The sequence below is a fragment of the Camelus bactrianus genome, chromosome 4 (genome assembly GCF_048773025.1).
Source record: "Camelus bactrianus isolate YW-2024 breed Bactrian camel chromosome 4, ASM4877302v1, whole genome shotgun sequence".
In the NCBI taxonomy this organism is placed as follows: domain Eukaryota; kingdom Metazoa; phylum Chordata; class Mammalia; order Artiodactyla; family Camelidae; genus Camelus; species Camelus bactrianus.
In genome coordinates, this window is record NC_133542.1 from 27,918,920 (window position 1) to 27,946,183 (window position 27,264).

At 36.5% G+C, this 27,264-nt stretch overlaps 1 protein-coding gene across 18 annotated transcripts in view; it reads left to right on the plus strand.

Annotated features, from left to right (window-relative positions):
* PTPRD (protein tyrosine phosphatase receptor type D) overlaps window positions 1–17,856 on the plus strand; it is a 1,875,536-nt gene extending 1,857,680 nt beyond the window's left edge. For all 18 annotated transcript variants that reach the window (XM_074361573.1, XM_074361575.1, XM_074361574.1 and 15 more), the window contains 7 exons: window positions 3,093–3,378; window positions 3,764–3,942; window positions 4,548–4,674; window positions 5,892–6,017; window positions 9,013–9,167; window positions 12,062–12,197; window positions 14,076–17,856. In XM_074361573.1, coding sequence (XP_074217674.1) covers window positions 3,093–3,378; window positions 3,764–3,942; window positions 4,548–4,674; window positions 5,892–6,017; window positions 9,013–9,167; window positions 12,062–12,197; window positions 14,076–14,144 — 1,078 coding nt within the window. In that variant the 3' untranslated portion in view covers window positions 14,145–17,856. The remainder of the gene's footprint in view (window positions 1–3,092; window positions 3,379–3,763; window positions 3,943–4,547; window positions 4,675–5,891; window positions 6,018–9,012; window positions 9,168–12,061; window positions 12,198–14,075) is intronic.
* The last annotated feature ends 9,408 nt before the right edge of the window (window positions 17,857–27,264 follow it).

Here is a 27,264-nt window from a genome sequence, read left to right on the forward strand (position 1 = left end):
CCTAGAAAAGAGGTAACAAGAAAGTTCCAGGGGCGTTGTATGAACAGCAAGATTGGAAAGTTAACAATCTTTTGTGTTTAGGGGAAAAAATAGGTTTTGCACAAGTCATAGCTTCTCTTTGTTTCCTCCCACAATTCAAGATTTAGACATAGGCACATGTTGGATTTTTTCCTTCCTCATTTTTTGAGAAAAAAAATATATTATTACCACTATGAAGAGGTTGATATTGTTAGGATCTATAGTTATTTCTACCAATTTTGCAAGAGTCTGTGGTATCTTTCTGTCAGAATACAGAACCTTACCTCATCCAGACATTTGGAATGGCCCTTGATGCATATTTTGAGAAAATATCCCTGCCAGTATCTAGATGTGACTTGATACATAGGGCTCAGTTACAAGGCTTACAGTGTGGTTTCCACTAGGAAAATACTGCATGAAATTATATTTGGTTAGAAGCAATGCACAATTAGGATGAAAACATTTTAGAAAGACAACAGAAAAACACAAAAAGATTTCCGTAGTCTTAGAATCTGCCAAATGTGGGGGCTGCCTCCCGCCTCCAGACTAAGTCTTACTTAGTTTCTTTTCATTGCAATGTGCTGGCATATCAGGAGACCAAGATGTGGGGAGCACTTAAGGCATTTTCCTGTCCCCCTATTCTCCATCGAACACTTTGTGGAGCAGCCTTCAAGTATTCGCCACATGGTTCTGAACCTTTGTCAGTTGTAGGATTTCTTTCACTGACTGAGGGATCCTGTTACCAAACCTGGATGGGCCACTCATTACACTAGGCCCCTTGTGTCAGTCACTAATTCACTCACTTGTTTCACAAATGTCATTGCACAGGGTATGCTGGGTGCAGGGCAAATATAACAGAAATGTTGCTCTCAAGATACACTCTGTCGTTTGCAGACGATAGTCCTACCAAACTAATTCACAATACACCTTAGATAGGGTGGTATATAAGACACTGAGGGATTTGGGACAGAGGGTGACTGTAATCCTGCCTGGTGTTGGGAAGTGGGGAAGTGAGTAGGTGGGGAGTGTCAGGGAAATTTGCCACCTTAAAGGTTTACTTGGTAAAACAAACTAAATTAAATGGGACTTTATGGATCTCAGTGCATCAAGTTTCTAATTATTTTGTGCTTAGAAATGTGCTTTCATTTCTCAAACTCTTTGTCACATAAAGCTTTTGCATTACAGCTCAATGTCATGTCACTTTGTGGTTTAAATCCTGATGGAGTCTTAGAGTCAGTATCCAAGGCTCTCTGACTAGATACACAGAGTCACCTTCTATGACTGACAGAACATAAAAAAGTAAACAATTTTAAAATAGTGGTTATATCCTATTCCCACTTAGCCTACTATCCAAACCTCAGGGCTCCTGCGTGGAGGCTGGTTTTTAACTATACTGCTCAGTAGTTAAATAAAGGTATTATTTGTTACAGAATGCTCACTTACCACCTTCCTGCCACTTGGCAGTGGAATCAGGTACCCTAGTGCTCATTAAATGCATTTATATGGAGTTCTGGTACCTTCCTTGCACCAGCGCTTCACCAGGCCTATGAAAATGTTATGTGCAGCTCCCAGAGCCACTGGTATGACTGCAAAAGCCATTCTGTTTCTTTTGCTATTCTAGCCTCCTGAGTTCCCCATCCTTCCTGTCCTTCAAGATCTGGTTCAAATGCTACATCATCCATCCACAAAACCAACACATTCTTTTTTTTTTTCTTTTTTTAATTGAGGTATAAATAGTTTTGTAAAGTATTATCTCCATTGATAGACTCTGAACGCTAGGTAGGATCTAGTCCACCTTTAACATTATATCCCGTATGTTCCTTAGCAAATTACTTTATTGTTCACTGAATTGAGATGTACATTATCATTGCACAGATGGACAAATAAATGAACGCATAGGTTATAAATGATGGGAAACAGTGGCACGTGGTGAATGAAGGAGTCTGTCTGTAGTCTGGTGTCTAAGGTGCTGATATATACCTATTCCTGTTGATTACATGTTTCCCAGCCAGGAGAACATCCATGATCAGGAGGAGAAAAACATTTTGGATTCAGCCATACTTGACACATAAATAGACCCAGCCTAAAGGGTTAGGAGACAAAAAAAGCTTACCTTGGATTTAAGAACATAGACGTGTTGTGTCATTAGTATTCTTTTCCACACTCGAGGAAATTCCAATGTTCCAACCACCTGACTCTGTAATCCAGTTCCGTGAATTAGATTGTCTCCTTGGAGTGGCAAATCTTGTCTCTGCTTTGTTGATCGCTCACCTCCTCTTCTTTGAATCGTTTTGCACCAACTAAAAAACAACCCACAAGTCCAGAAGTAATGGAGTTAAAAAAAAAAAAGCCTCACGGCTTCTTCAGTAACAAAGATTGAGGCTTTTTATTTTCCCACACAGAATGCTTGAATTTCACCTGTAATTTCAAAATACATTCAACTCTGGAAAAAAAAAAAAGGAGTGAAAACAAGAAACACACCCACACTCTCTGGTGATTGCTTTTTTATTAAGAATTTCTTTCCATTGGAATACACTGTACTATTTTTAGTATGTAACAACATTTTAATATTTTAATTATATACTTTCCACTGGATTGGTTTTAAAACTTCCTTGCTGAGTTTTAGAACATGAAATGTTTCAAGTTGTGTGATTTACTAGTGTTCTTTTTTCTTTTCTTTCTTTGTAAACTGAACTAAAATGGACTGAAATGTTTTGTAAAAAGATAAAACCTACTTAGATCTTGACCAATTTTTAAAATATCTTTTAATATAAAAAGCCTAAGTGTGTTTTTTTTATAATAGTTTCACAATAATGTCTACTTTGTGTTACATGATCAAGGGGCACTTTTATAGATAACAGATTTAATATTTTTACATTTGAAAACCAATCTAATTTTACTTGGTAATTTGTTCCCCACCCTTTGGTTTAGAATGCTTCAAAATAATCACAATAGCTATTTAAGTAGAATTAATGGGTTTAAAACCTAGTTACTAAAAATAATGGAGATAAATTTATGATGTGTTGGTTTCCTGATAGATTCATTTGGACTTTTCCTTTCTGTTTCCCTTGTAGCGCGGGAGTTGGCCGGACTGGTTGTTTCATTGTAATAGATGCCATGTTAGAAAGAATAAAGCATGAAAAAACTGTAGATATTTATGGCCATGTAACTTTAATGAGAGCCCAGAGGAATTACATGGTTCAAACAGAAGACCAATACATCTTTATCCATGATGCACTGTTGGAGGCAGTGACTTGTGGAAATACCGAAGTGCCAGCTAGAAACTTGTATGCCTACATTCAGAAGCTGACACAAATAGAAACAGGAGAGAATGTCACAGGAATGGAGCTCGAATTTAAGGTATGAATTGAATGTGGTAATTCAGGAGCAAGTCATTCTGGAATTGTCTTTCTTAACCTTTCAAATTGGTGAAGTTATAAGATTCACTTGATCTTCTCCTTGGGTGTCTGACTATAAAACACTCTTCCTTTTTCCCTTTTCTATTCTATGCTTCCTCACAGTACCTAGGGCTCTTTTGTACCTAATTTAAAATGAGAGATCATACTCTCAGAACATAATGTTTAAATCTTCCATAGGCTATATGGAGTTATTAAGTAGAAGTGAAAAGCAGTGAAGTTCAAATAGTCATTTGCTTTAAAGTAAACAAAACCTTTATAGCTGAAGAGGGTATGTTGCAGTCAAGCCGCAGGCTAAAATTATCTGTATTTTTTTTTCTATTCAACAGCGTCTAGCCAGCTCTAAAGCTCACACCTCAAGATTCATCAGTGCCAATCTTCCATGTAATAAATTCAAAAATCGCCTTGTTAATATTATGCCATATGAATCCACAAGGGTATGCCTGCAGCCCATCCGAGGAGTAGAAGGATCTGATTATATCAATGCCAGTTTTATTGATGGATACAGGTATATAGTCTTGCTCCCCTGACAGTCCAAAGCCTTAATATTTACATGTGCCCTAGTTTCATAGGCAGAATGAATTTTATCTCAATTCAAAGTATTTTTCTTTGTGCATAGGTCAGCATTCAGTCCCTTGGTATTTGTTTTGTTTTGGATAGTAGGAAGAAGCAGTCAAGGAGCCTTTAAACTGTCCTGCACTCTTCTTTCAGAAGCAATTTGGATGTGGAAGGAGTTAACAAATAAACTATTTGGCACCTTATTATATAAATTTAATAGATTGTGTGTAAGAGTCATTTCTATAAAATGAAGCTGCTGAACTAGGAATTTCTTAAGTTATTTGTATGACACATGAAATTGAGCTATCAGCATTCCTCTAAAGTTTAAAAAATAAAGACATATATCATATATTAACAAAACAATTTCTTTTGCAAAATCCCCAAAATGTGTTAAATGTCCTTATTTGCTTACACAATCTTAAAAGGAATTTACTGCAATTGTAATAATATGTTTTCATTTTTTACTACCAGCTTTGATGTTTACATATCCAGTATGAAGCCTTTTCATTGCTTTCTGATTACTGTAACATGCTATTTTCATCCTCTGTGATCCAGACAACAGAAAGCTTACATTGCTACCCAGGGGCCCTTGGCAGAGACCACTGAAGACTTCTGGCGGATGCTCTGGGAACACAATTCCACCATCGTTGTGATGCTCACGAAGCTGCGTGAGATGGGCAGAGTGAGTGTCTCCGCATAACACATCCATTCCATGGAGAAATGAAGATTTCGTTTTAAGAACCCAAGTGCCAGTGTCATTTGTTTGAAACACAGGGTACTCTGGAGAGGTTCTGAGCTGTTCATTAGTCTTTATTGGTTTTTAACTTACAAAGCCACCTTAAAAAGTTCTTTAATCTGTGTGTTTTGAAGAAAGATGTAGTACTTTATTTCCACTGAAGCACAGTCATAGAGACAAATAAGAAAGTAGATACCCTGTCTGACTTGTTTTGACTCTAGACGTAATTTGCCCTTCCCTTCATTCTGGACGAGCTGGAGCCTGTGTGTCATCATTTCTCTGTATGAAGGAACTTAACCTTCTTTCACCCTTGAGGCAGATTTTTTACTTGCTTATAGTCCATTGTCACCAAATAAAGGGTTGGAAAGTTACATAGTTTTCCTAAGGAAGTAATCCGGTAATCTCAGATCTACTTTTAAAAAGTGATCATCCTGAAAAATACATAAAATTGTATTAGAGGCACCTAAGGATTTACCACTTAGATTTAAGAGACACAAGCATTCTGCCATATTTGCTTGAGGTATTTTTTATCTCTTCTTTGTATAAGTTCAGTGGTAGAGATGCACCTAAACCTCAACTTTTAGAGCCCACAGAGAGAGCAAAAAAATACCAAACTAGGAAAATAACTTAAGTTTTCTGATTTGGCTGACTCTCTGCAAGACTCAGCCAAGTCATTAAAACTGCCTGGGCTGCAGGTTCCTCAGCTGATGAGGGAGATTGGACCAGGTCAGTTCAGAGGTTTCTTTCTGCATTTATACGTGATGGTTCTCTTCATTCCAAATCCCAGTGGTGAGCACTTACTGTTGTGGTGCAATTCACAGTTGACATGGCCAGCATTCTATCAAAGGACTGATGTAATTATTTGTCTAACTTATAGGTATGAAGACGCTTAACCTATCTGAGTGTTCAACTTATGTGTATTATGCACCTACTATATTCCAAGTTCTATACTTGATACCATCGGCAAGCATTGACCCACACGATTTCCCTTTCCTTGGGGAATCTATGGTTTCAAAGAGAAAATAAGCCACATACAATCAGAATGACCTTAAATTCTATAATTTTATTAAGGAAAGAAAGATATTAAATATATAGACAGATGATAAAGTTTATTTACACTGTACATAGCTTGACATTAATCTTCTTTTTTTTTTTTTTTTTAGGAGAAATGTCACCAGTACTGGCCAGCAGAACGATCTGCAAGATACCAGTACTTTGTTGTAGATCCCATGGCTGAGTACAATATGCCACAGTACATCCTAAGAGAATTCAAGGTCACAGATGCCAGGGTAAGTTTGCACAGTCTTATGCTCCTAACCATTAGCTGAAAAGCAGTCTAAAAGGCACTTCTGGGAGAAACATTTGCCAAGTGACCATACTCCCAAAGTGAAAAGAAGTCACCCATCCTGGAGGACTTTTTTTTTTAAATATAAGACTTAACTTTTCCTCTGTCTGGCAAGTTTTCTCACAAACGCAGGCTTGGCTTCCATTCAAATATAACATCTGGCAGCCCAACTTTGGGGATGCACTGGGTGAGTGTGTGCGCTGGGAAGCATTTACTGATTGGTTGACTGCGCTTACATGCACCTTCTCAGCTCATTCTCTTCAGAGCTTTTTTGACTTCTTTATTACTTGAGGCTGTAAATATGTTGTTGCTTTGCTAAGCCCTTTAGGTCGTGTGGGCTTGGAGGTTAATTTGGTATGATTTTAAAACTGCAGAGCAAATGGCATTCTTTAGAAGAATCTGACAAGCTTTGCACATTCTAATTTGATTCCTGGCATGGTTTATTCCTCAGTGTGCTAATGTGTCTGTCCATGAGAGCTGTGCACCCATGACCCTTGTTGGCTAACTTTCATTCTGCATTTCTTATCTAGATTGTTGAGTCCAAGGTTCAGCTCCGATGTAAGATGTTCTATGCATAAACTTTAATATCCTTGCCTTTGGCCAGCTTCAAACCATGATTGCAAACACATCTTAGGAGTGAGCAGGATCAGTCCAAAGCCCTGCTTTGTTTTTGGAACTGTCACAGTGGGTGGGTTGAATGAAAGTCTAGAGTAGAGCTATTTACTTGACCCATTGTTTTTTTCTGGAAAGCAGCTTTCTCAACCAATACTCATGTTTAGAGATTATCTGCTAATCCCCAAAGCTGGGTCCTGGCTGTTGACCTAAAGTGAAAGAGAAATTGGTCAGCAAGCTGCTTGGCCCAGGTGACAGACTTGTTAATCCCAGAAAGTCTGAAGTCTTTACTCTGCAGGTGACTATACTCAAGACAGCTGCTAAGTCCCTAGGTCTCATTTTGAGTTGCCCAAGCAAGCATGCCTTGGTGACGCACTGTTTAAAAAAGAAAAAAAAAAAAAAAGGAAAAAGCATGCCCTTTCAGAATTTGAAGATAGATGTGTGAGTAAGAACTTTGAGTGCATTCCAAGCAAACTCACCAGCCATTTCTGATGACAAAGTGTAGGACCCAGGCTCTGCTAATGGCAGAGACAGCTTCTTTACTGCTCCTCACTTGGCCAGATTAAATCTGATCACAATAAGGAAAAGAAATGTTGAAGCAGGAACCTGTTCACATGTTGTTATTTTTTTTAAAAGCCTCCTTCTAAGTATATACTTTTCTTAGCTGCCATAGCCTTTGCTGTTTGTGCTCCTAGTGTGTTTCTAGCCTCAACTTCCCAGTTTAGAAAGCAAGCTGACATGTGAGAATACAGTGTTGTTAAACAGGTAACCTTTAAATGGGGTCAGGCGGGCTTTCCTCCAAATCATAAAGGTTTGTGCACATGACCTCCTCTTGCTGTTAAAAGCAACTGTGGTCAGACGTGAAATCCCCAGGACAAGCAGAGGAAGACAAATCTGTATTACCTAGCCTTTGGCTTCCCTTCCCATGCTTTCCAAACCTTTTTCAGCAACAGAGGGAATTAAATCATGCTTCTATGGTAACCATCCCTAAGTTAAAGTTATGGGGTCAAGCAGTTATTTTCATGTTCCTCAATCTCACAAAGTTGATGTGATCGTCCTGTTTTATTTCAATTCTCAAGTGATGCCAGTCAGGAATCTACCATGTTCCTGTAAAAACCACCAGGCTGGGTGATGTGTGTTCATCTCAAGTTGAGCCATCCTCTTGCCTCAGTACGACTGAATGAGAAACACTGGGTCTCTGTCTACTTACCCAGAATCTTGGGAACATGCACACCTGTATCCAGAAGGACTTTAATGAGGACAGAGGTGTTATAGAAATGGAAAGGAAGACTGAGTTAAAGCCTTAACTGGGAGCAGGGCCTCCTCAAATGAGATCAGACCTTCTAAGCTTGGAATTTTGATTATTTCTCTCTGTTGATTCAGGGAAGAAAGTTGATGGTCATAGTTGTTATTCTTGCTTCTGTAAACAGAGAGTCCCTTTTGCTTTTATTGTGCTTCCAAAAACACTCTAAAATTCCAGAAGGAATTAGAAGCGCCTTAATCTCTTCTTTTCAAACCATTTATATTTCATAAATCAGAGCAATTTTGCCTAATCACTTTAGTTAAAAAAGACACTTATTGAATCTAGTTTTTGGTTTGTCTGTGGTAAAGCCCTCCACAGACACCTTAATTCCCGTGGTCACCCAGAAGGAGTGCTTTTCCAGTACACAGCATTTATTTGCTAATCATCTGTTCTATCTCCTGGAGGGATGCCTCACTTCCCACTCAACAGTGTACTCTCCTAGCACACATTGTATCCCCTGCCATGGCTACAAACCGTATACCTCTGAGACATGGGGGCCATGCAGCAGCTACCCAATTTGTGTCAGATCCTTTCAGTGTCACTATTTGTCATTTGACAATGCTGGAAATAAGCAAGCACAACAGATGTGAACGTATCATGACAGCAGCAAAATTTGGGGTCTGGATGACATGGCCAGATATTCCTTGCAATATTAGGAAGTTATTGGATTCTGAAAATTTTGAAATGGAGTGTATATGTTCCACTTTGGTTTTGAAGGCAAACTTTGAGGCTCAGGAGCATTTACTAACATGGGAACTAGGTGACTATGAGAACTCAGGTTTTTAACTGGGCTTTGTGAGACTAAACACATTTGCAATTTAAATATATGTGAATGTAGATGGTGTTAATACCCGGTAAGACACAAATGTAACTAATTTTCTAGTTAGACATGTTTCTAACTGCCCCCCCCCCCACCTTTTTTTCCTTTTTTGGAAAAAATCACGCCTGCTGTGGTGGTCCATGTACTGGCTGAATCCTCCTGGCATTCTCTTTTGTGGCTGGGTATGTGGCTTTCTCTCTGAAGGACGGGCAGTCCCGAACCGTGAGGCAGTTCCAGTTCACTGATTGGCCAGAGCAAGGAGTGCCAAAGTCTGGAGAAGGATTTATTGACTTCATCGGCCAAGTCCATAAAACAAAAGAGCAGTTTGGCCAAGATGGACCCATTTCAGTCCATTGCAGGTGAGTTAAGAATCAGGAATGAGTTTCCATTCCATTTCAAAGCAATGGTAACTTTGAAAATATGTACTGTTGGCTATCCACTGTTGGTACCAGCTTATTGTGAATCTGCATACTTGAAATTTTATTTTAATTTTTCTCAGAAATGTAAACACTAAAGCAAGGACTCATTTCTCTTTCTTCCCATACAGTGAAAATAACGAAAGGAAGATTTTGATCTTTAAATTTTGCCTCTTGTAACAAAGAATCAAACTATGTTTTTCTTTGCCTGTTTTACCTTAACAGGAATTGTTGGTACATCCCCTAGTGATAATTTGTTCAGTTAATCATTTCTTACTTGTTTTGTTTTCATAGCATTACCCTGATAACAATCTTTCTGTATCTTTCTCGTGTGTCTGTCTTCTTGGGAAAACCATAAATAGTTATTAAGCTTTAATGACAACACTAATTCTTGTCAGTCAGTAAGCCATTAGCATGGTACCTCATTTAAAATTGCAATTTGCTTGAAAATTGTTGCTGTATCAGAAAATGAGGCACCTTCAAGTTAATTATTTTCAACAGTTTCCACAGCATTTTATAATTCAAGCCATTGAAGTTAATAGAAATAGGAAATAAACAGTTCAGAAAGGACACTCACCATAAATTTTGTGCTTTTGGAAGCTGCTATGCAAAAACCTTCCAGCAAAAGGAATTTACCTAACTTTTTTGAAAAGTCTCAGTTTGTAATCTCTTTATGGCCAAAATCTTAGATTTATAAAAAAAAATTTATTTTACTTCGCCGCTCCCCCTGCCACCAAATTCCAAACTACAGTTCTTAGGGACACGGGAGACAGGGTCTCAAAACAGGAGAAGTATCAGACATGGATTTCAAAATATGTGCTCTAGTCCCACTTCTGTCCTCACGTAACTCTGTGACAGCAGGGAAACTTCACTAGACCTCAGTTTTCTCAGGTGATCTCTAAGATCCTTTCTAGCACACTACATTTCCTAGGCATGGTATATTAAATGAGAAACGGATCTTATTTACATACATTTGTTTTGTGCTGAGTTTATCCAAAATCCTTTGCTCTAGACAACCAAAGAGCATGTAGGAAATGACGCATAGACTCAAATATTCAGACAAAGTGGAGGGTACACATTGGATTTGAATTACCTGGATATTCTAATTTTCCAAAGACTTTATCCAAATCTTCATTCAAATTTCCCAGTATAAGGTATAAAAAGGAATATATTTGTCACATGATTTTCACTTTAGGCATTCCCGTAAGTATAAATGTAAAAGTGTGCGTATGCATGCCTTACTTCTCATTGCTTTTGTCACAAAGTGACTTAAAGACTCGGTTAGTATGAATACTATGACATGTTATTCACATATTTTATATGCATATCTTAAAGAGTTCCATATATTTTCTCTTATCTGTGAATATTTTTAAAATACCACTTATTTTATTCATAACTTACTAAGGACATGATAAAGTCAGTAAATTCAGAAGTTATAAGGCCAGTGTCTGTTATTTTCTCGAAAGGACCTGGAAGAAAGCCTGAAACCCTGTACTCAAAATGTTTTGTTACGTTTGAGCAATCAAATCAAGATAGACTCTGGAGTACCATTCAACAAAAAGATTATAAATCACAGTCTCTCAGGATTAAGACTTTTCAAGGTTGAAAGGAACCTTCATGGTCATCTCCCCCATATTATCACAGAGCCTTGACTGCTCCTACACATCCTCAGCCACTTTGTAAAACCTGCTCATGGATTTTAAAGCCTCACTTAACATTTTTGTTTGGACTCCTTAGAAAACCCAGTTTATAAAAGGACACACTATATATCAGCTATATCCCCAAGTAAATGAATTTGTCCATTTTCTACAGCCTGTACCCAAGCGTTACACATGGTGTTTAATTAGGAAGCAAAAATGTAGGGATTTTTCAGATTATTCACTCTTCTCCTCATTATCTAAACCTCCAGATGCTTTCTTACTTCTTAAGAACACAAAAGCTATGAATTAATTTTCTTCTCTTGCTGCAGTTACAATTCTGGAATTATCTTAAAACAGTAAAGAAAACAGAAACTCAAAATCTTGCTAACGTGGTGGAAAGAATCCCGGTGTTTTAGCTCCAAAACATCTAAAAATAGTAGATGAGTATATAGCTCAGTGGCTCTTAATCACATTTTGTTGTTGTTGTTGTTTTGTTTAGAGACCCCTTTGAGAATCTGCTAAAGATATAAGTTTCAGGGAAGAAAAAAATATACACATTTACACAATCTGTGTATATATAAGCTGTTCATAGACCCTTCTGAAGACTAAATGAGGATCCCATATCAAAAAACCCTGTTATAGAATATTTTTCTCATATCAAAACTAAAATGTTTGAATTTGAATAGTCTATATACCTTCTCATTTATTTATATGTCTAGGTGATGGGACATCCTACACAGATTTTAAGTGACTACAAGAAAATTTGAAGATGCCAAATTTGTCTCACCTTATTGGAATTATTTCATGCTTTAAAAGTATTAAGCAGGCAAGGTCTACAATGTCAGGATCTGCATGAAGAGTATAAATCTGTATTTAATTTACCCTTTCTCTTATCAATTTATTTTATAATATTTATGTTTCCTGGATCTTTCCAAAATGGCATATAATCCAAGTTGAAAAGGCATTTCATTTTATGAGACTTAACCTTAATTACTCCACATTCATTCTCATATGTCACATTATCCCAAGAATAATCACTTCTTGAACACAACACCACATTTTCTTGAACGCTGCTATAGAAGAAATAGAAGAACCTGATAAAATATGGAAGCTGGTGGACATATGTCCACCTCCAAGCAAATGTGGCCAAGACTGTGAGCATCTCATCTAGTAATATTGCCTTTGTTATTGTGACAGTGCGGGCGTTGGAAGAACTGGAGTCTTCATAACACTAAGCATTGTTTTGGAAAGAATGAGATATGAAGGAGTAGTAGATATCTTCCAGACTGTCAAAATGTTAAGAACACAACGACCAGCCATGGTGCAGACAGAGGTGAGAGAAACCTCCATGAGTTTGTTTGTCACATTTCAAAAGCCAAATAATAGATTTAATTAGCCAAGACCTCCTAGAGGCCAGAAACTCAACACCAGAAGCAAAATACAGGAAAATACTGAAGGAAAACCATCCAATTGTTTAGTATTTTTGAATTTCATTTTCCCCTTCTTTAAATGGGAATGACTGTGTCTTGGAGTTGGTTTGAAAGTTATCTAAGGTTATATATTTGATTGAACCATGTTAAATTGTCACCATTTGACCATTTTGGGCCTATAAAAATTCATTATATACATATTAATGCAATATGCATTGCACATACTTAATATTTATAAAAAGCATAATGCCTAATAGATAATAGACCCTTGGCCCTATTTACTTCTCCATTCTCTTTCTATATGCCTAGATATGAGACCAACTGCTCTGTATTTCATTTCTTAATAATGGTATTTTTAACTATTTGGATACTGGATAAGCCTTAGAGAAAATAGCCTCCCATTTTCTACTCCAATAATTGATATGAAAATTCTGGTATTTCTCAGAATAACATGAGTTCATGATTTAGCCAACATAGCCTACTGACTTCATTTTAAGGCTAACGTGATAGTGTTCCTGCTCCTCCAAAGACTACCAAAGTATGCAATTTATATGTATTCCTAAATTCATCACCCACGGTATCTTCCAGACTTAGATTTCAAAATAGTGCAAGCATTTGGCTTGCAATACTCAAAACATTATGTCAGCCTGACAAACTTAATGGGGGTTGGGGGTGACAGAGGGAAATTGGACGTTTAAAAAGCCTTAACACTTAGCCAACCAACTTACTGTGACAAGATAGGAAAGCAAACTCCATTTATTTTGCATTACCATTTTTATTGTAGAAAAATGCACATTTAAGCAAAATAGAAACTATCTACTTTCAGCCCCATTGGCTACTGAAAATAAGTTTCTTTTATGGGGAAAAATCCTACTTTTTCTCATCCCTTATCATCTGTAAATTATAATTTTTTCCATCTTTCTAACAATGTTGCCACTCATTCCAGTTTGACAGTGTTCTTCCTGTGTCTGAAAAGGACATGTTTCATGCTGTTTTAGTTTAGTGTGGGTCTTTCTAGAACAGACAACTAGCAATCACACAGAATTAGGCCAAATGGCACAGGTATTTTTTGACATGGGCAGCCAGCCAGTCTTGCAAAGCCTCTTCCAAGGGATGAAAAGCTTGAAAGTTCAGTGCCCTGTGTAAACGGCTTTGTGTGCCTGATGTTCCCCACCAGATACCTTCTGGCTGCCTTACTTACTTATGTAAGAACATCAGAAATGGTGGGTAATTCTGACTTCAGGCAACAGGGTTTACTGTCTGGTAAGATTTTTTTTAATTCACGTTTTTTTGGCGATAGTCAAATAATAGAAGATAGATAATAGAAGATAAATGAACCACGTTTTCTTCAGGACATTGTGTGTCTACATCAGCCTCTTTTAAACTTGCAAACCAATAATTACCTATCACAAATAATTAGATAATTGTAAAAGACGACAGCGCTATTTAAGGAGTTCATGCGTTTGATTGGCGGTAACTGATACTACCTGGAGAACGGTCCACACGTGTCTGGACATGATGTTCACAGGAGCTGTCACTACTTTGGAATTAGGAAACTATTTTAGTCGAATTGATTGGTGAAGTTAATAAACACCCCATGTGGCTAATGGTTCTTTGCTCACTAAAACCAATTGGTCATTGGATTGAATTGATTGATAAGAAAGTAGTGATTTTGCCTCCATTGAGATGTAACTTGGTCTTCTAACATCAATTCTCAATTTTCTATTATAATGTCCTCATGGCCCCTTCTCCTCTTTCTCCCCATGCTTTGTCTCCTGCAGGATCAGTATCAGTTTTGCTATCGAGCCGCACTAGAGTACCTGGGCAGCTTTGATCACTATGCAACGTAGAAACCCCTGACCCACTTTGGATTTTTACTGCAGGCCCTTCAATATCCATGGAGTCTCTTCTGAGCCATACAGGGCACTTGAGAAGTCCTTCTTAACTTCTAGCTAACAACCACTTAGTGGGACTATCACACACAAAACAAATTAAAAAACAAACAAACAAAAACTCTTCCAGGTGGACCAAGAATCCACACTTTAATAATCTAACCAGAAAAATAGTAGAGAGAATCCTGACTGATGAGGCATCTGAAGGATTTTATTTACAGATACCTCAAGGATTCAAAAATAAAGGGAAGAAGAAATCACAGCAAAGAACCGCCATCTTGTTTAGGATTGCTTGATGGGTACAAGGAGAAGTGGCCTGAGCGCAGCAGCTCAGGGCAAGATCTTTGCTGGCTTTTCATGACAGAATGGACTCTGCTTCGACATCGCCCCTTCCCACCATACTACTCATAATAACATTTTAGGGGGAAAGGGGGTGGGGAATGTTTAAAAAGAAAGTCTTTGATTTAGTTTTTTAGTATTGTAAAGATACTGCTGACCTGTGCTTCATTTTTAACTGTGTAAACTTTTTTTTAACAAAATGTATCATTCGATAAAGTGAATTTTAAAAAAGTTACATAACTCTTCATTTTTTATTTCCAAATTGTAGGTTTTTTTAAGCTGTAGAACTGTTATCTGTAATATCTTGCTGTAGAAATATCAAATAATTTGAAAATTTTGCACATTTTTGTGCAATGCTCTTAATCCACAGTATCAGTCTCGTCTGATATTACTTTACACTTCCGTTCAGTTTTCGTTGGTGAGAAAGTACCCATTCTCTTTAAATAATCAAAGAGAACTTTTTTTGTTTTGTTCTGTTTTTTGGAATCAACAGGGAGGCGCAAAGTATAAAGTTGCTGCTAACATATATACATATATATCCATATTTTATCGGGGTGTCTATGTATATATAGACAGTTGTGTCCACACAAAAAGATAGATATAGCTATCATTCAGTTCTTTCATGATTTAGTTTTTCTTTTTTTTAAGGTAGAAAAGCTATTGTAACATCTTTTTCAATGTGTTATTAATTTTATGACATACTGATATTTCTTAATATCACAAAATTTTAACTTTTAAGGGAAATGAGGAATGCACATCAGTGATTGTCAAACCTCACCCCCTTAATTTCCTACCCAGTCTCCCCCCAGCCCCTACCCACCTAACCATATTCACAAATACTATTTTGTTAGCCAGGCTTCCAACAAATTTCAATATTTCTAACACTCTAGTGCAATAAAACATTATTAAATATCTAAGAGGTGTGCATGTGGGAAAAGGTCAGTGCATATCCCTTTAGGAGGGGAGAATGTTGTAATATATCAGCTATCAAGATGTTTAAAAAAGTGTATTCAATCGTATATTGTCTATAGTATGTGCTATGAAATTTGCATTTATGATATGTAACAGGGGCAAAGCCAAACTCATGTTACTCTGTTCAGTCAGAAACATTTTTTGTGGCATACAGCATTCCTGGGAAGTGCTGTACTTTGTTTTCTTTTGGTTTTAGTTTCGCATTTAGAGTGCCTTATAATTGATGCCTATTTTAATAGCATTTCTTTTTAGCATTTGGTTCATATTTTCATTAGTTGTTCATATATGTTTCTCTTATCTCTTCCAATTAAAGCATTATCTGTTTACCACATGTACAAAAACTCTTTGAATAATATGCATTCCTAGTTTTCAACCAAGTCGGGGATGTTAGTGATTGTACCAGCCCAAAGCACTTGGATAATCAGGGCCCTTCTTCCTTTCATAATTGTCTGCATCAGGAAAAGCTACTTGTTTTATTTGTAATCCCTTCCAAATCTGCTCTGGAACATTCAGTAACTGCACCAAACTTATTTTATTAACAAACGTCATTGTCAACTTTGAATATATTTACTATTCCATTAGGATTTTTCTAAAAGGAGAAATTAATATATGTATATACCCCCCAAATTGTCCAACATAATTTCTATAGGAAGCCATGGAAATGGCATGAGTTTGCCATATCTTTTATGATTTTAAAGAATCCTCAAAATATCCAAGAACTCTTAAAGAGTTTTGGTGTAATATTTTGGTTTAATATTAGCTTCATTGATGTCCTGCATGGAAGGATTTTTGCTTTCTACATTTTCCCATCACTAGCAGAATGAAATCCAAGAGACCAAACACTTGCAAGCATCGTAGCTGAGCACTTTTGTAAAAAAAAAAAAAGACAAAAAAAAAAGAAAAAAAGAGAAAAAAAGAAAAAATATCATACAAAAAAAAAAGTATCTAGAAGGCTACCTCAGAATGAGACTCTCTAACCTACATCAGAACCAGAGAAGAATGTGCACTATGTGGGTCTGTTACTGTTTTCTTTTAGATGTATCTTTTGGAGATTTATCCAAGTGCCAGATTACTCAGTGCTATAATTTTCATTTAGTGAAACAAAGGGGGTCAGACAGACATTGCATCATGCAGACATGCCATGTTGGACATGTAGAATCTAATGATGTACTACACACCAGAACCGTTGGCAAATGAGCAGTTTCTCTCCCTGAAACAAAAACTGCCCATTTGGCAAAGGGAAAGGGGAGAATAATCACGAGAAGAAAATGAATGGGATGCATACCATAGACGAGCGAGGAGGAGACTATTCCAGATACCTTACTGTTCAGGAGCTGTTCCGAGAACTAACTCCCTTACTGTCATTGATGTGCATTCCACTCTGCTTTTCTGTACAACCATTCTAGTTTATTTTCCCAGGTAAACATCTTTATCTACCATTACCGTACACTTTGAAGTTTCCAATTATTTTCATCATCATAACCAGTACGGTGCTATTATTTACCTATGTATGTGTAGTTATGTATAATTTTGTAATTAGTTACAATGGTAAAAAAAATCAAAATATATAAAAAATGATTTGTACAGAACTTTATTTTAGCTCTTTTTTAAAAATGATTTGCATGGTTAGACAATGGCAAGGACAGCCAGGGGAGGGAAGGGCCTCTAGGGAACTTTGCACTTTCTATACCTTTGTACTATGCACTGCCCTATTGATTCTACACCCAATAATGTTATTACTTGAACCCATCTGTAAGAAACTGCTTCAGAAATTCATTTGTGTGTATGTAAATAACCCAACATAGAAACAGGAAAGGAAAAAAAATTCTGCAGTAACGTACAGGTTTTTTTTTTCTTTCCTGTTTTTTCTCTTTTTCTTTCTCTTCTTTTTTTTTTTTTTTTTTTTTTTTGGTTTTGCTTTGTTTTAGGCCCTTCTTTTGATTTTTAATTACCTTTTCTTCTTCCTTTTTTGGGTTTTGGTTTCCTTTGGGTTTATGGGTGCCCTGATACTCCAGCAGAGATCAGAAGGCTACAGATCCATCCTATCCATCCGTTATGTGGCTTTGCCATCCAAGCTTGGAGTGTCTTTACAAAGATAATAACAGTTGTGTTCTTTGCTCTCGTTTTGGATGCATAGACTAAAAAATTAAAAAAATAACTTGTAAAATGGCTTGTTAAAGAAATACAATTACCTCTAATTAGTAGTACGCGTAAATGTTTTACAGAATGAAAGGCGTGCTTTTTATTTTCTTACTTCGTTACATTGGTGGCGAAAGAAGTCTGTATGAAAATCAGTTCTTTGCTGACACAAGTTCCATTTGTTACAAATGAATTCTAATAAAAATGTCAGTGTTATGCAGCCTTGGCCTTTGCTTTTGTCCACTCAAGCACTTTGGTTTTGAAGTGACTATATGGTTATCTGGTTAGTTCCTTTATACTAACAGTAATTCTACTTATTAAGAGGCTGCTATCTACAGGTACCTCCCTTGAGGTGAGCACCTTTCACTGGTAAGCAAACTGAGGCTTATGAAATAGTTTGCTCAATTTTACACAGCAAAAAGAGACACCTTGGTTTCATTCAAATTAGAGATCACGGGCAATCTTTTAATTCTGAGAAAGATGAACTATATACATATAAGTACATTACAATGTACGTAAGTATTACTATCTTGCAATAACTGACATCTCTCATGCACATAAAAACTCTTAGGGACCATGGCTAAGAAAATACTTTGCTTGGATTGTTTATTCAGTCATTCAGTGTTATGGTTCAGAACTGTTGTAGGCATTGGGAATGCAACTGTGAGCAAATGAGATACTGCTGCTTCTTGCATGGAGACTGCAGTCTAGGGAGAGAGACCGGCATTAAATAAACAACGATAAAATTACACTCTGACAAGTGTTATAGGAGAAAGTAGAGATCCATGAAGTTAGGACTTTCTATTGTGAGGGACAGAAAGTCTGACTTGGCTTATAAGAGAAGGAAAGTATCTACTGCCTTATATATTTGAAGATTAGGAATGGGCTTATATTGAAAGAGTAGGAATACATAATCCTCAAGAACAACTGGATTCAGGGCTCAGGTGATGTCTTCAGCATCTCTCTCCTACCCCTGCCTGGTTTCTATTTTCTTAGTGTTAATTCTAAGCAATCTTTGTGGTCCTTGGAACCTTAAGGATCTTAACACCAAAAAGCAGGCATGTGGAAGAGTTTACTTCCCCAACAGCACAAACAGAATCCCTTGAACAGAATGGATGCTTGTTGGCCCTCACTGATGGGACTAAGTGATCATCTCAGGATCACAGCTGTGGATAGGAGAAGAGAATGTGCTCACTGAGTTGCCAAATCAAGAAGGATGTAAGGTGGTTATCCACCTTGCCCAATAGCAATGAATATGGTGGGACCAACAACTGGATGCAAATCAACCTAATGAGTTAAGGTAAGGCAAAGCACAGGTACACTTGATAACGTTACAACTATTATTGCCATGGAAATGATAAGGGAATGAAACATTCCTGTAATCCAAAAAGCATTTTGGAAATCTTGATACTGAACAATTAGACTCTTTTGTTTTAAGCAGAAAAACAGGACAAAAATTTCAAGGTGAATCATTCTTAATATTCTGATCATTGTGATTCATTATTTTAAATCGATATCTGATTGGAATGCCAAAAATGACAGAATAGCTGATTTCACACATGTACATACATGCAACAATTATTAGTTAATAGTAATTCACTAATAATTAGTTTTGGTTTCTTTTAGTTGGTCATATTTATGATTAAACTTCATAAGTTAAAAAAATTCAATATAATAATTCTTAAAATTGTAAATTTGAAAAGTATTTAAATTTATTAATTTTAAAGATTTTTCAAAGTTCTAAGGAAATTAATATAGTAAGGGAACACTATGAATCTGAAATTGTAGATTTTATCATTATTTGTAATAACAAAATAAAAGTGAAAACACTCTAAATGTCCAATAATAGGAAATTGAGAAAAAATGTATATATGTGAAGTTGTATATATTTAAAATTCTACACACACACACACACACCCCATAATACCATGTATAATACATTACCATTTAGCCATTAAGTGGTTAAATAGTTTGTGAGAAAAAATGATGACATGAAAAACGATTATATTTTTGAAAGGAGGTATAAAGTTATGTACACACATTAAAACAAAGAATTAAATGACTAGAAAGAAATGCATCTATGTGATAAACTTGTACTCTTCACATTTTCTAAAATTTTTACATTAAGTATTTTTAAATAGTAAAATAGGAGTGCTTTAAAATATATGAGAAGATGGAGTGATCTCTAAAAATCAATTTTAAAAAGGCAAGAATTGAGAGGAAAAAAAAGAACTTTGAAAAGAGCCTAAGATAGGTGGAACAAATAGAAAGCATAATAATACAGTCAATTTAAACAAATAAACAATAGTACATTAAATGTAAATGGAGTATATCCAACTTAAAAATATAGATTGTCAGTCTAGATATATAGTGCTTATACAAAATATAAGAATGCTAAAAGTAAAAGAAGTTCAAGAAATATACCATGCAAACATAGCCAAAAGAAAGCTGTCCTGAGTTATATTAATTTTAGCCACAGAATTACCAAATAATAAGAAAGTCAAGTCCTAATGAGAAAACCTTCAATGCACCAAGAAGATATAACAATTCTATGTCATACAGTTTCAAAATGGAGACAACAAAAATAGGCAGAACTAAATAGAATTACACGTATATCCACAATCATAATGGGAGATTTTAAAATAATTCTCTCAGTAGCTAATATAATTGCTGTTTCAGAACAGACCAAAAATATTTAGTAAGGATACAAAAGATATGAATTACCTGATTAACAAAATTGATCTAAGTGACCTATGTAGACCACAACTCAACAACTTAAGAATATACATTATTCAACAACTTCAGAATGCATTCAATAAGAATTGAATACATTTTTAAGAGCACATGGAACATTTACCAAAATTGACTAGGAACTGAACCATGAAGCAATTTTCAACGAATTTTGAGTGCTTTAAGTATACAGAGTATATTCTCTGTTCCTAGCACTGTCCAACTGGAAGCCAATACCAAAAATATTTAGAAAATTCCTATATGCATGCATGGTAATTAAGAAATACCCTTCCAAATAGCCAATTTGTCAGAGAAGAAATCACAATGGAAGTAGGAAATTAAAACTATAAAATTATGAAATACCACATATCAAAACTTGTGGAATAAAGCTAAACAGCACTTTAGAGAGAAATGTATCACCTTAAATGCATGTTAGAAAAAAAGAAAAGCTAAAAACCAACGATCTTGATTTTTGCAAGTTAGAAAATTAATGCTTAATTCTATCCCAAGAAAGTAGAAGAAAGAAAATAATAAAGAAAAGAAGTAATAATGAAATTTAAAATAAATATACAACAAATCTTAAAGTTTAAAGCTGATTCTTTGAACGGCAATGAAATTGATAAACACTAGCAAAATGATTTAAATAAAAGAGATGGACAAACAATATCAGAAATTTGAATAGAAGCATAACACTTCAGAACTCACCAACATTAACTACTAAAAGTGACAAAGGGTCCATATTCACGATAGACAACCAACTCCTACAAATACATAATAAAAAGGCAAGCAACCCAAAAAAGATTAGGCACTATGCTTGAATAGATAATGTCACCAAAAGAGATAGCCACATTCCTCAAAGCAAATGAAAAAGTACTTAATAAGTAATCAGGGAAGTGCCGGTTAAAGCCTCAATGCAATACCAATACACACTCACCATAACAGCTAATACTAAAAAAACTTAACACTATTAAGTATGGTGAGGATCTGTCAGGTCTGACTTAGTGGTCCTTATACATGTAAACTGTCCATGGAATTGTGTGTCATTCCTTATTACAAGCATACACTATGCTTGTTGGAATGCAATTTTACAAACGCTGTAGAACACAGTTAAGCATTCTATATAAAGTAGAATATATACATACCTTATCCTGTAGTTTTATAGGTAGTTCTCACACAATAAATAGAAATGCATGCATATATGAACAAGAGACTAAGAACACAGTAAGATTCTGCCCATTGCAACATTAATCATAGAGCCAAAAATTCTAAATAACATAAATGTCCATCAACAGTAGAATGAATAAATAAATTTTGGTATAATGACACAATAGAATACAGTGAATAAGTATGATCCAAGTAACACTGAGCAAAACATGCCATCATAAAAAATACATACTATATGATTCTCAAGTGATTCCCTTTTGGTAGGAGAGAGGTAAGCAGTGATTAGGAGAGCAGAAGCAAACTTCTTGGGTGCTGGCAGTATTTTATTTTTTAACCTAGATGTGGTTCCATAGGTATTTCTTTTTTGATAAATCACTGAGCTATACCTTTACTTCCATGGGCTTTTCTCTCTGTGTTCCATGTCAATAAAGTTTTATTAATAACTATTATTTATTCACATATATACATGTGAAAAATAAATTGGTTTTCAAAATATTAATATTATGTCTGTGTTTGTCAATGTACACAATCCAGCCAACTGTTAGATCATGGAAATCCTGGGAATGATATGAAATTCCATAGAAAGTTTATGAGTAAGGACCACTAACTCAAAACCTGGTGAGCTATTCAATGTTGCTAAAATTTGGTGTAGAAATAATTGTTGTTCAATTTAAGTGTGCCTCATGGTCCTGGATTGTGCTGCTAGCCTATTCAGCAAGTTGAAAGTGTGGATCATTGGCTACCAAGACAGATGCATGAGAGTATGGGTGAATCAGAGATGGATTTATATCATTTCTGGAAAATCAACTTAAAGTGGAAATCTTATTGATTATGACAATGTCATGTATCAGGAAAAAAAAAATCCTAGACTCAAACAGACTTGTGTTCTAACTTGTATTGTTTGTTTTATGAGGGGGATGTAATTAGGTTTTCTCATTGATTTCCACTTGGAGGAGGTACTGGGGATTGAACCCCTGATCTCTTGGGTGCTGAGCATGCGTTCTACCTCTTGCCCCCCAGACTTGGGTTCTAATCTGACTTTCATCATTAATTAGCTGAATTGGTCCTAATCAAGCTACTTAATTTTCTAAGCCTTGGTTTTCTCATATATAAAATGGAGATGAATTATCTACCCTCCAGGATTATTATACAAATTAAAAATAATTTAAATAATATGCATAATAGTTATGATTCATGGAGGACTTATGCTCATAGTGGATAAAACTCAGCATTTCCACTTTCACATTAAAAAGGCCTACATGTCTTAAAGAACAATATTAGAGAAGAAAAACAATAGTCATCTACAAAACATCCTGTGATACATTCATATGCATAGTTTGATTCCTTTTCCTGGTTGTGGAACACTTTCAAGATAGAGAAGAAATGGTCATTTACACAAAGTCATTCAGGAATTGCTCCACTGATTTCTCCCTTATTGGATGCTAAGTTAATTACTGTGAAATAGACTTGGTTGTGCCATGTTGGTGTTTGGATAGTGCTGTGTATTGCAGGGTGTTTTATAGCTATTAATTATTGTCCTCACAAATTGAGAAGTGGACCACTACAACCTTCTTGGAGCACTAATTAGACTCTGGCACAGAAAGATCATATAACTTGCTAAAGGTCATTCACTGAAAGCATTGAAGACTGCAAGCAGAAGATGGGACTCAGTTTGCTGAAATGTAAAGAATCACAAAACAGAAATCCAGAGGTAGAGTATCTAATCTCAGCTCTGCTACTCACTGTAATTTGGGCAAGTCACATAATCTCTTTCAGCCTCATTTCCTCATATGAAAAATAATCAGAATGACTCAAATATTATACTGAGATCTAGATTCTAAGATTATGGTAGCCTAAAGTCTCTTGAATGAAAACATACATTGACAATTTTACCATTAAAAGATATACCTTGTCATTTAAAAATATACATATCTTGTCAATTTAAAAAAAGTCAATAATCATCTGAAACATGTTGAAACAGTTGCCAAGAAGGAACAAAATCCAAGGTTGACTAGAGGGACCCCTATGGAACTGCATTTAACCTTCAAAAGACAGTTGTGTCTAACACACATGGAATTTAGAGCAGGTCAACTGAGGTGTGAATCTGGGCTCCTTCACTGAATAACAGCATGACTTGGGCAATTAGCTTCACTTTTCAAAGCCTGTTCCTCCCTTATAAAACAAGGACAGCACTTCTCTTAGGAAGTTTTTGTGAGGAGTTAAAGACATGGCATAGACTAGGAATAAAGTAAATAATAACTATGAATACTTGTTTTGTTTCTAATAATGAAAGTAAACCATAGGAGGGGTGAACTTCTGCTCATCCATACCAGCATGGTAATACTTTGCAATTTATTCAGTAAAAACACAAAATTCTTCTTCTCCCCCTCTGAGATGTTCTGAACTAAGAAAATAAGTTTTGAGCTAACAAAGATCCTCGTAGCATTCCACCTGCTTTCTCTACAAGATGCTATTAGCAAGGAACTTGTGGTTACTGATAAAGTTACCTGCGTGTCTTGATAGGCAGTAGTTGATAAGCTGGTCACCTGGACTGTTTGTCATTCATTCTTTCATTGATACGGTTATTTAACAAGCACTCATTTCTTTTTCTTTAATACTGGGCAAGTTACTGGCATTTTATGGACCATAAAAATAACATAAGATTCCTACCCTCAAGGGGCTTCCAGACTAAGAAGGAAGCCTTATATCAACGAATCATTGCAACAGAACAGTATGAAATAAGTTCCTCTGGAATAACTCAGTTCTACCCCAGAAAGTCAGCTTAAACATCTTGTCCCCTATAAAACTGCACAGCATTTTAAAAGACGAGTAGGATTCTATCAGTTGGACAGGTTTGAGAAACACATTCTAGGCAGAGAAAATGGCATGCTAAAGAGCAAAGATCAGCACATCAGGTTAAGGAAATGACAAAGGCTTTGTCATCAGGGCTGCATGGGGAGAGGCAGTGCTCACAATGACAGAAGGACCATAGACTGAGGAGTTGGCCTTCATTATGAAACTAATCAGGTGACATCGGAGGAATTCATACACAGAAGTAGCATGATGAATAAGTGGAAAGACCAAAAACTCTTGCTCAGAATTGCTGCAATCACAAAACCATCATCCACAAAAGAGGAGAACTTTCAGTCCCTTACTTCCCACGCCAAGGTAACCTTTGTGACTTCATCCTCCATATCCCCTATGTCACATCATATTCTATTTGTACCTCTCTTAAGTCTCTTGTCACACTAGACCCTGTATCAGTTATATTAGTCCCCTTACTACATAAAAAGTCCTTTTAGGCCATAATTACTAGTGAGCACAGTCACTGTGCATTATGAGGCAAGAACCCAGGCTCCACCCACCATAGACACATGCTTTCCCATTCCAACTGGCTATTTGGTAAGTCAATTTAAAGCTTCCCTTGGGGTCCAGCCATCTTTCTCTCTCCCTCCTTAAGCACACTTGATCATGCCAGCCTCAAGATGTAGATGGGAACTGGCAGGAGGAGAAGGGGAAGGAAGGAAAAAGGTACTACCTAAACTTTAGAATGAGGCTTTGAATTGTGCTGCTTTGAGTAAGTGATGCCCGGATTATCATTCTGCTGTTACTCCCTTCAGTCAAACCCATGGAGAGTTGAGGTCGGCACAATTCAGGCTTTCTAATCCTGATCATACTATCATTTGATGCCAACCTTAACTCCTACCCACATCTTCTAGATCCTCACCAAATGCCTGGAAGATGAACCACTGCTCTATCTCCTGCTCATTTTTATAAATCTAATCCCAGTAGAATGGGAAATAAAAATTTTAAAAGTTCACTGGGTAATCACACCATGAGGGATAGACATTGTCATATTTAAATGACTCAGATTATCTGCTGTGCAAAGTATCCTGAAGATATGTTTAAAAAATTACAGACACTCTGACAATAGATAGTCATTAAGTGGGTGCTGTTTACCAGACATTTTTGCTTGTCTGAGGATGCAAGGATGAATTAAATGCAGCAATTACCTTAAAGGAACTTTTTATGTAATAGGGGATACTAAGATACCTAATACAGGGCTGAATATGAAAAGAGCCTTATGAGAGGTACAAATAGAATATAATATGGTACAGGGGATGTATAGGGTGAGGTCACAAAGGTTTATCTTCTCATGCCAAACATCCAACTCTGAAATTAGAATCTTTTTTAATTGAGAATGTCTATTGTGCACGAATACTGTTGATAGCAGCGTTACTGTGAGCTCTAAAGAACAGACAGCATTTTAACAGATGAAATCGAGGAGGAGGGAATTCTAAGCGGAGGAAGTGAAGACCAAGTTTTGAAGGCAGGAATATGGAATCCATTCTTATAGCCAGAAAGTCATGGGCTTGAAGCCCCAGTACAGAATCTCTCTTCTCCTTGCAACCTCCCATTCCACTCTCGATTCTCCACCAGGTTCTCAGTCTCCCTTCCAATTCTCCCACTGAATCTCCAACAGGCTGGTCTATCCCTAGGCTTCTTTCTTACAGTTTGCATCCAGATGGTACTTTACATACAGTCTTGTCTGGTTTTTACCTCTCCTCTGTTTCAGGAACAGACTTCAGCTTCAGATAAAGATTTCTTAGGACTGCTCTCTCAAGCTCTTCCTCTTTCTAACCAGATCACTGGAAGGTGTGCAGAATAAAAGGTTCCTACATGATAAATTTTCTGTGAGCTTCCAGAATGATGTCTCCTTAGAGAAATCAAATAAATTGAAGGAAATAACCAATCATGGTTTGTTCTAAAAAGCAGTTTATTCAGAAGTGCACCTGTGACAGATATCAAGTTTTTATGTTAAGACAGGGTCTATAATAAAACTAGAAGCCTTTAACCCATGAAAACTCCTGTGGGTGGACCCAAAGCCTCCCTGGTCTCTGTGATTTGATTCAATACCACTTCCATTCTTGATACAATAGAAAGGACTTTTGTTTAACCTCCAAGGATATTTCCCAACCTATCCTCAGAAGGTAGCTAGGGACCAGCCAGCTCTGAGATTTCTGTTTCCTGCCCCTTGCATGCATCTGTGCCTGCCTTCACAGACACAGAATGAGAACCTGCAAATCCAGCACTGCAATGAATAGAGATTATTCGGCAATGGGGCTATAAATAGGGTGCTTTAGAACCAAAAGCACACTCAGCCTGCTTCTGTCAGCATAGACTAAGAAAGGAGGCTTTATTATTATAGCAGGAACAAGTAAACAGGCTTTCCTTGCCAGTAAAAGCAGCACATAATATACTCAACAGGCCGATTGGAGCTAGAGCATAAATCACAGGTCAGTTCTTTTCTGAAGAGCATAGAAAGAGCTTTTCCTCTTCAAAATTATTAAAGCTAAAAAGCACACCTGGGCAGCTCATTACTGTAAAAAATAAATTAGTCATTTGGTGTTCTACATTTTCTTGTGAGACTTTTAGTCAATAGGCGGGAATGACTGTAGACATGTCTCTACAGCCTTCAGTTGATATTTCTGGGAGAATGAGAGGGGCATAGGTGAGCAGGTAAGACACTGAGTAAATCAAACTGGGGCTTCTGAACACAAGAGAGATATAGTTAGACTGCTCCAGGTGGCTGTGACAAGTAGTACTAGGAGCTCAGGGTGGAGCAATAGATAGAAGGATTTTCTATAAATCAGATTTGTCCAAAGAAGGACTAACCTTCACTGGAGGTTTCCCAGCAGAAGGTGATTGGATGTTTAGTTAAGGATACTAGATT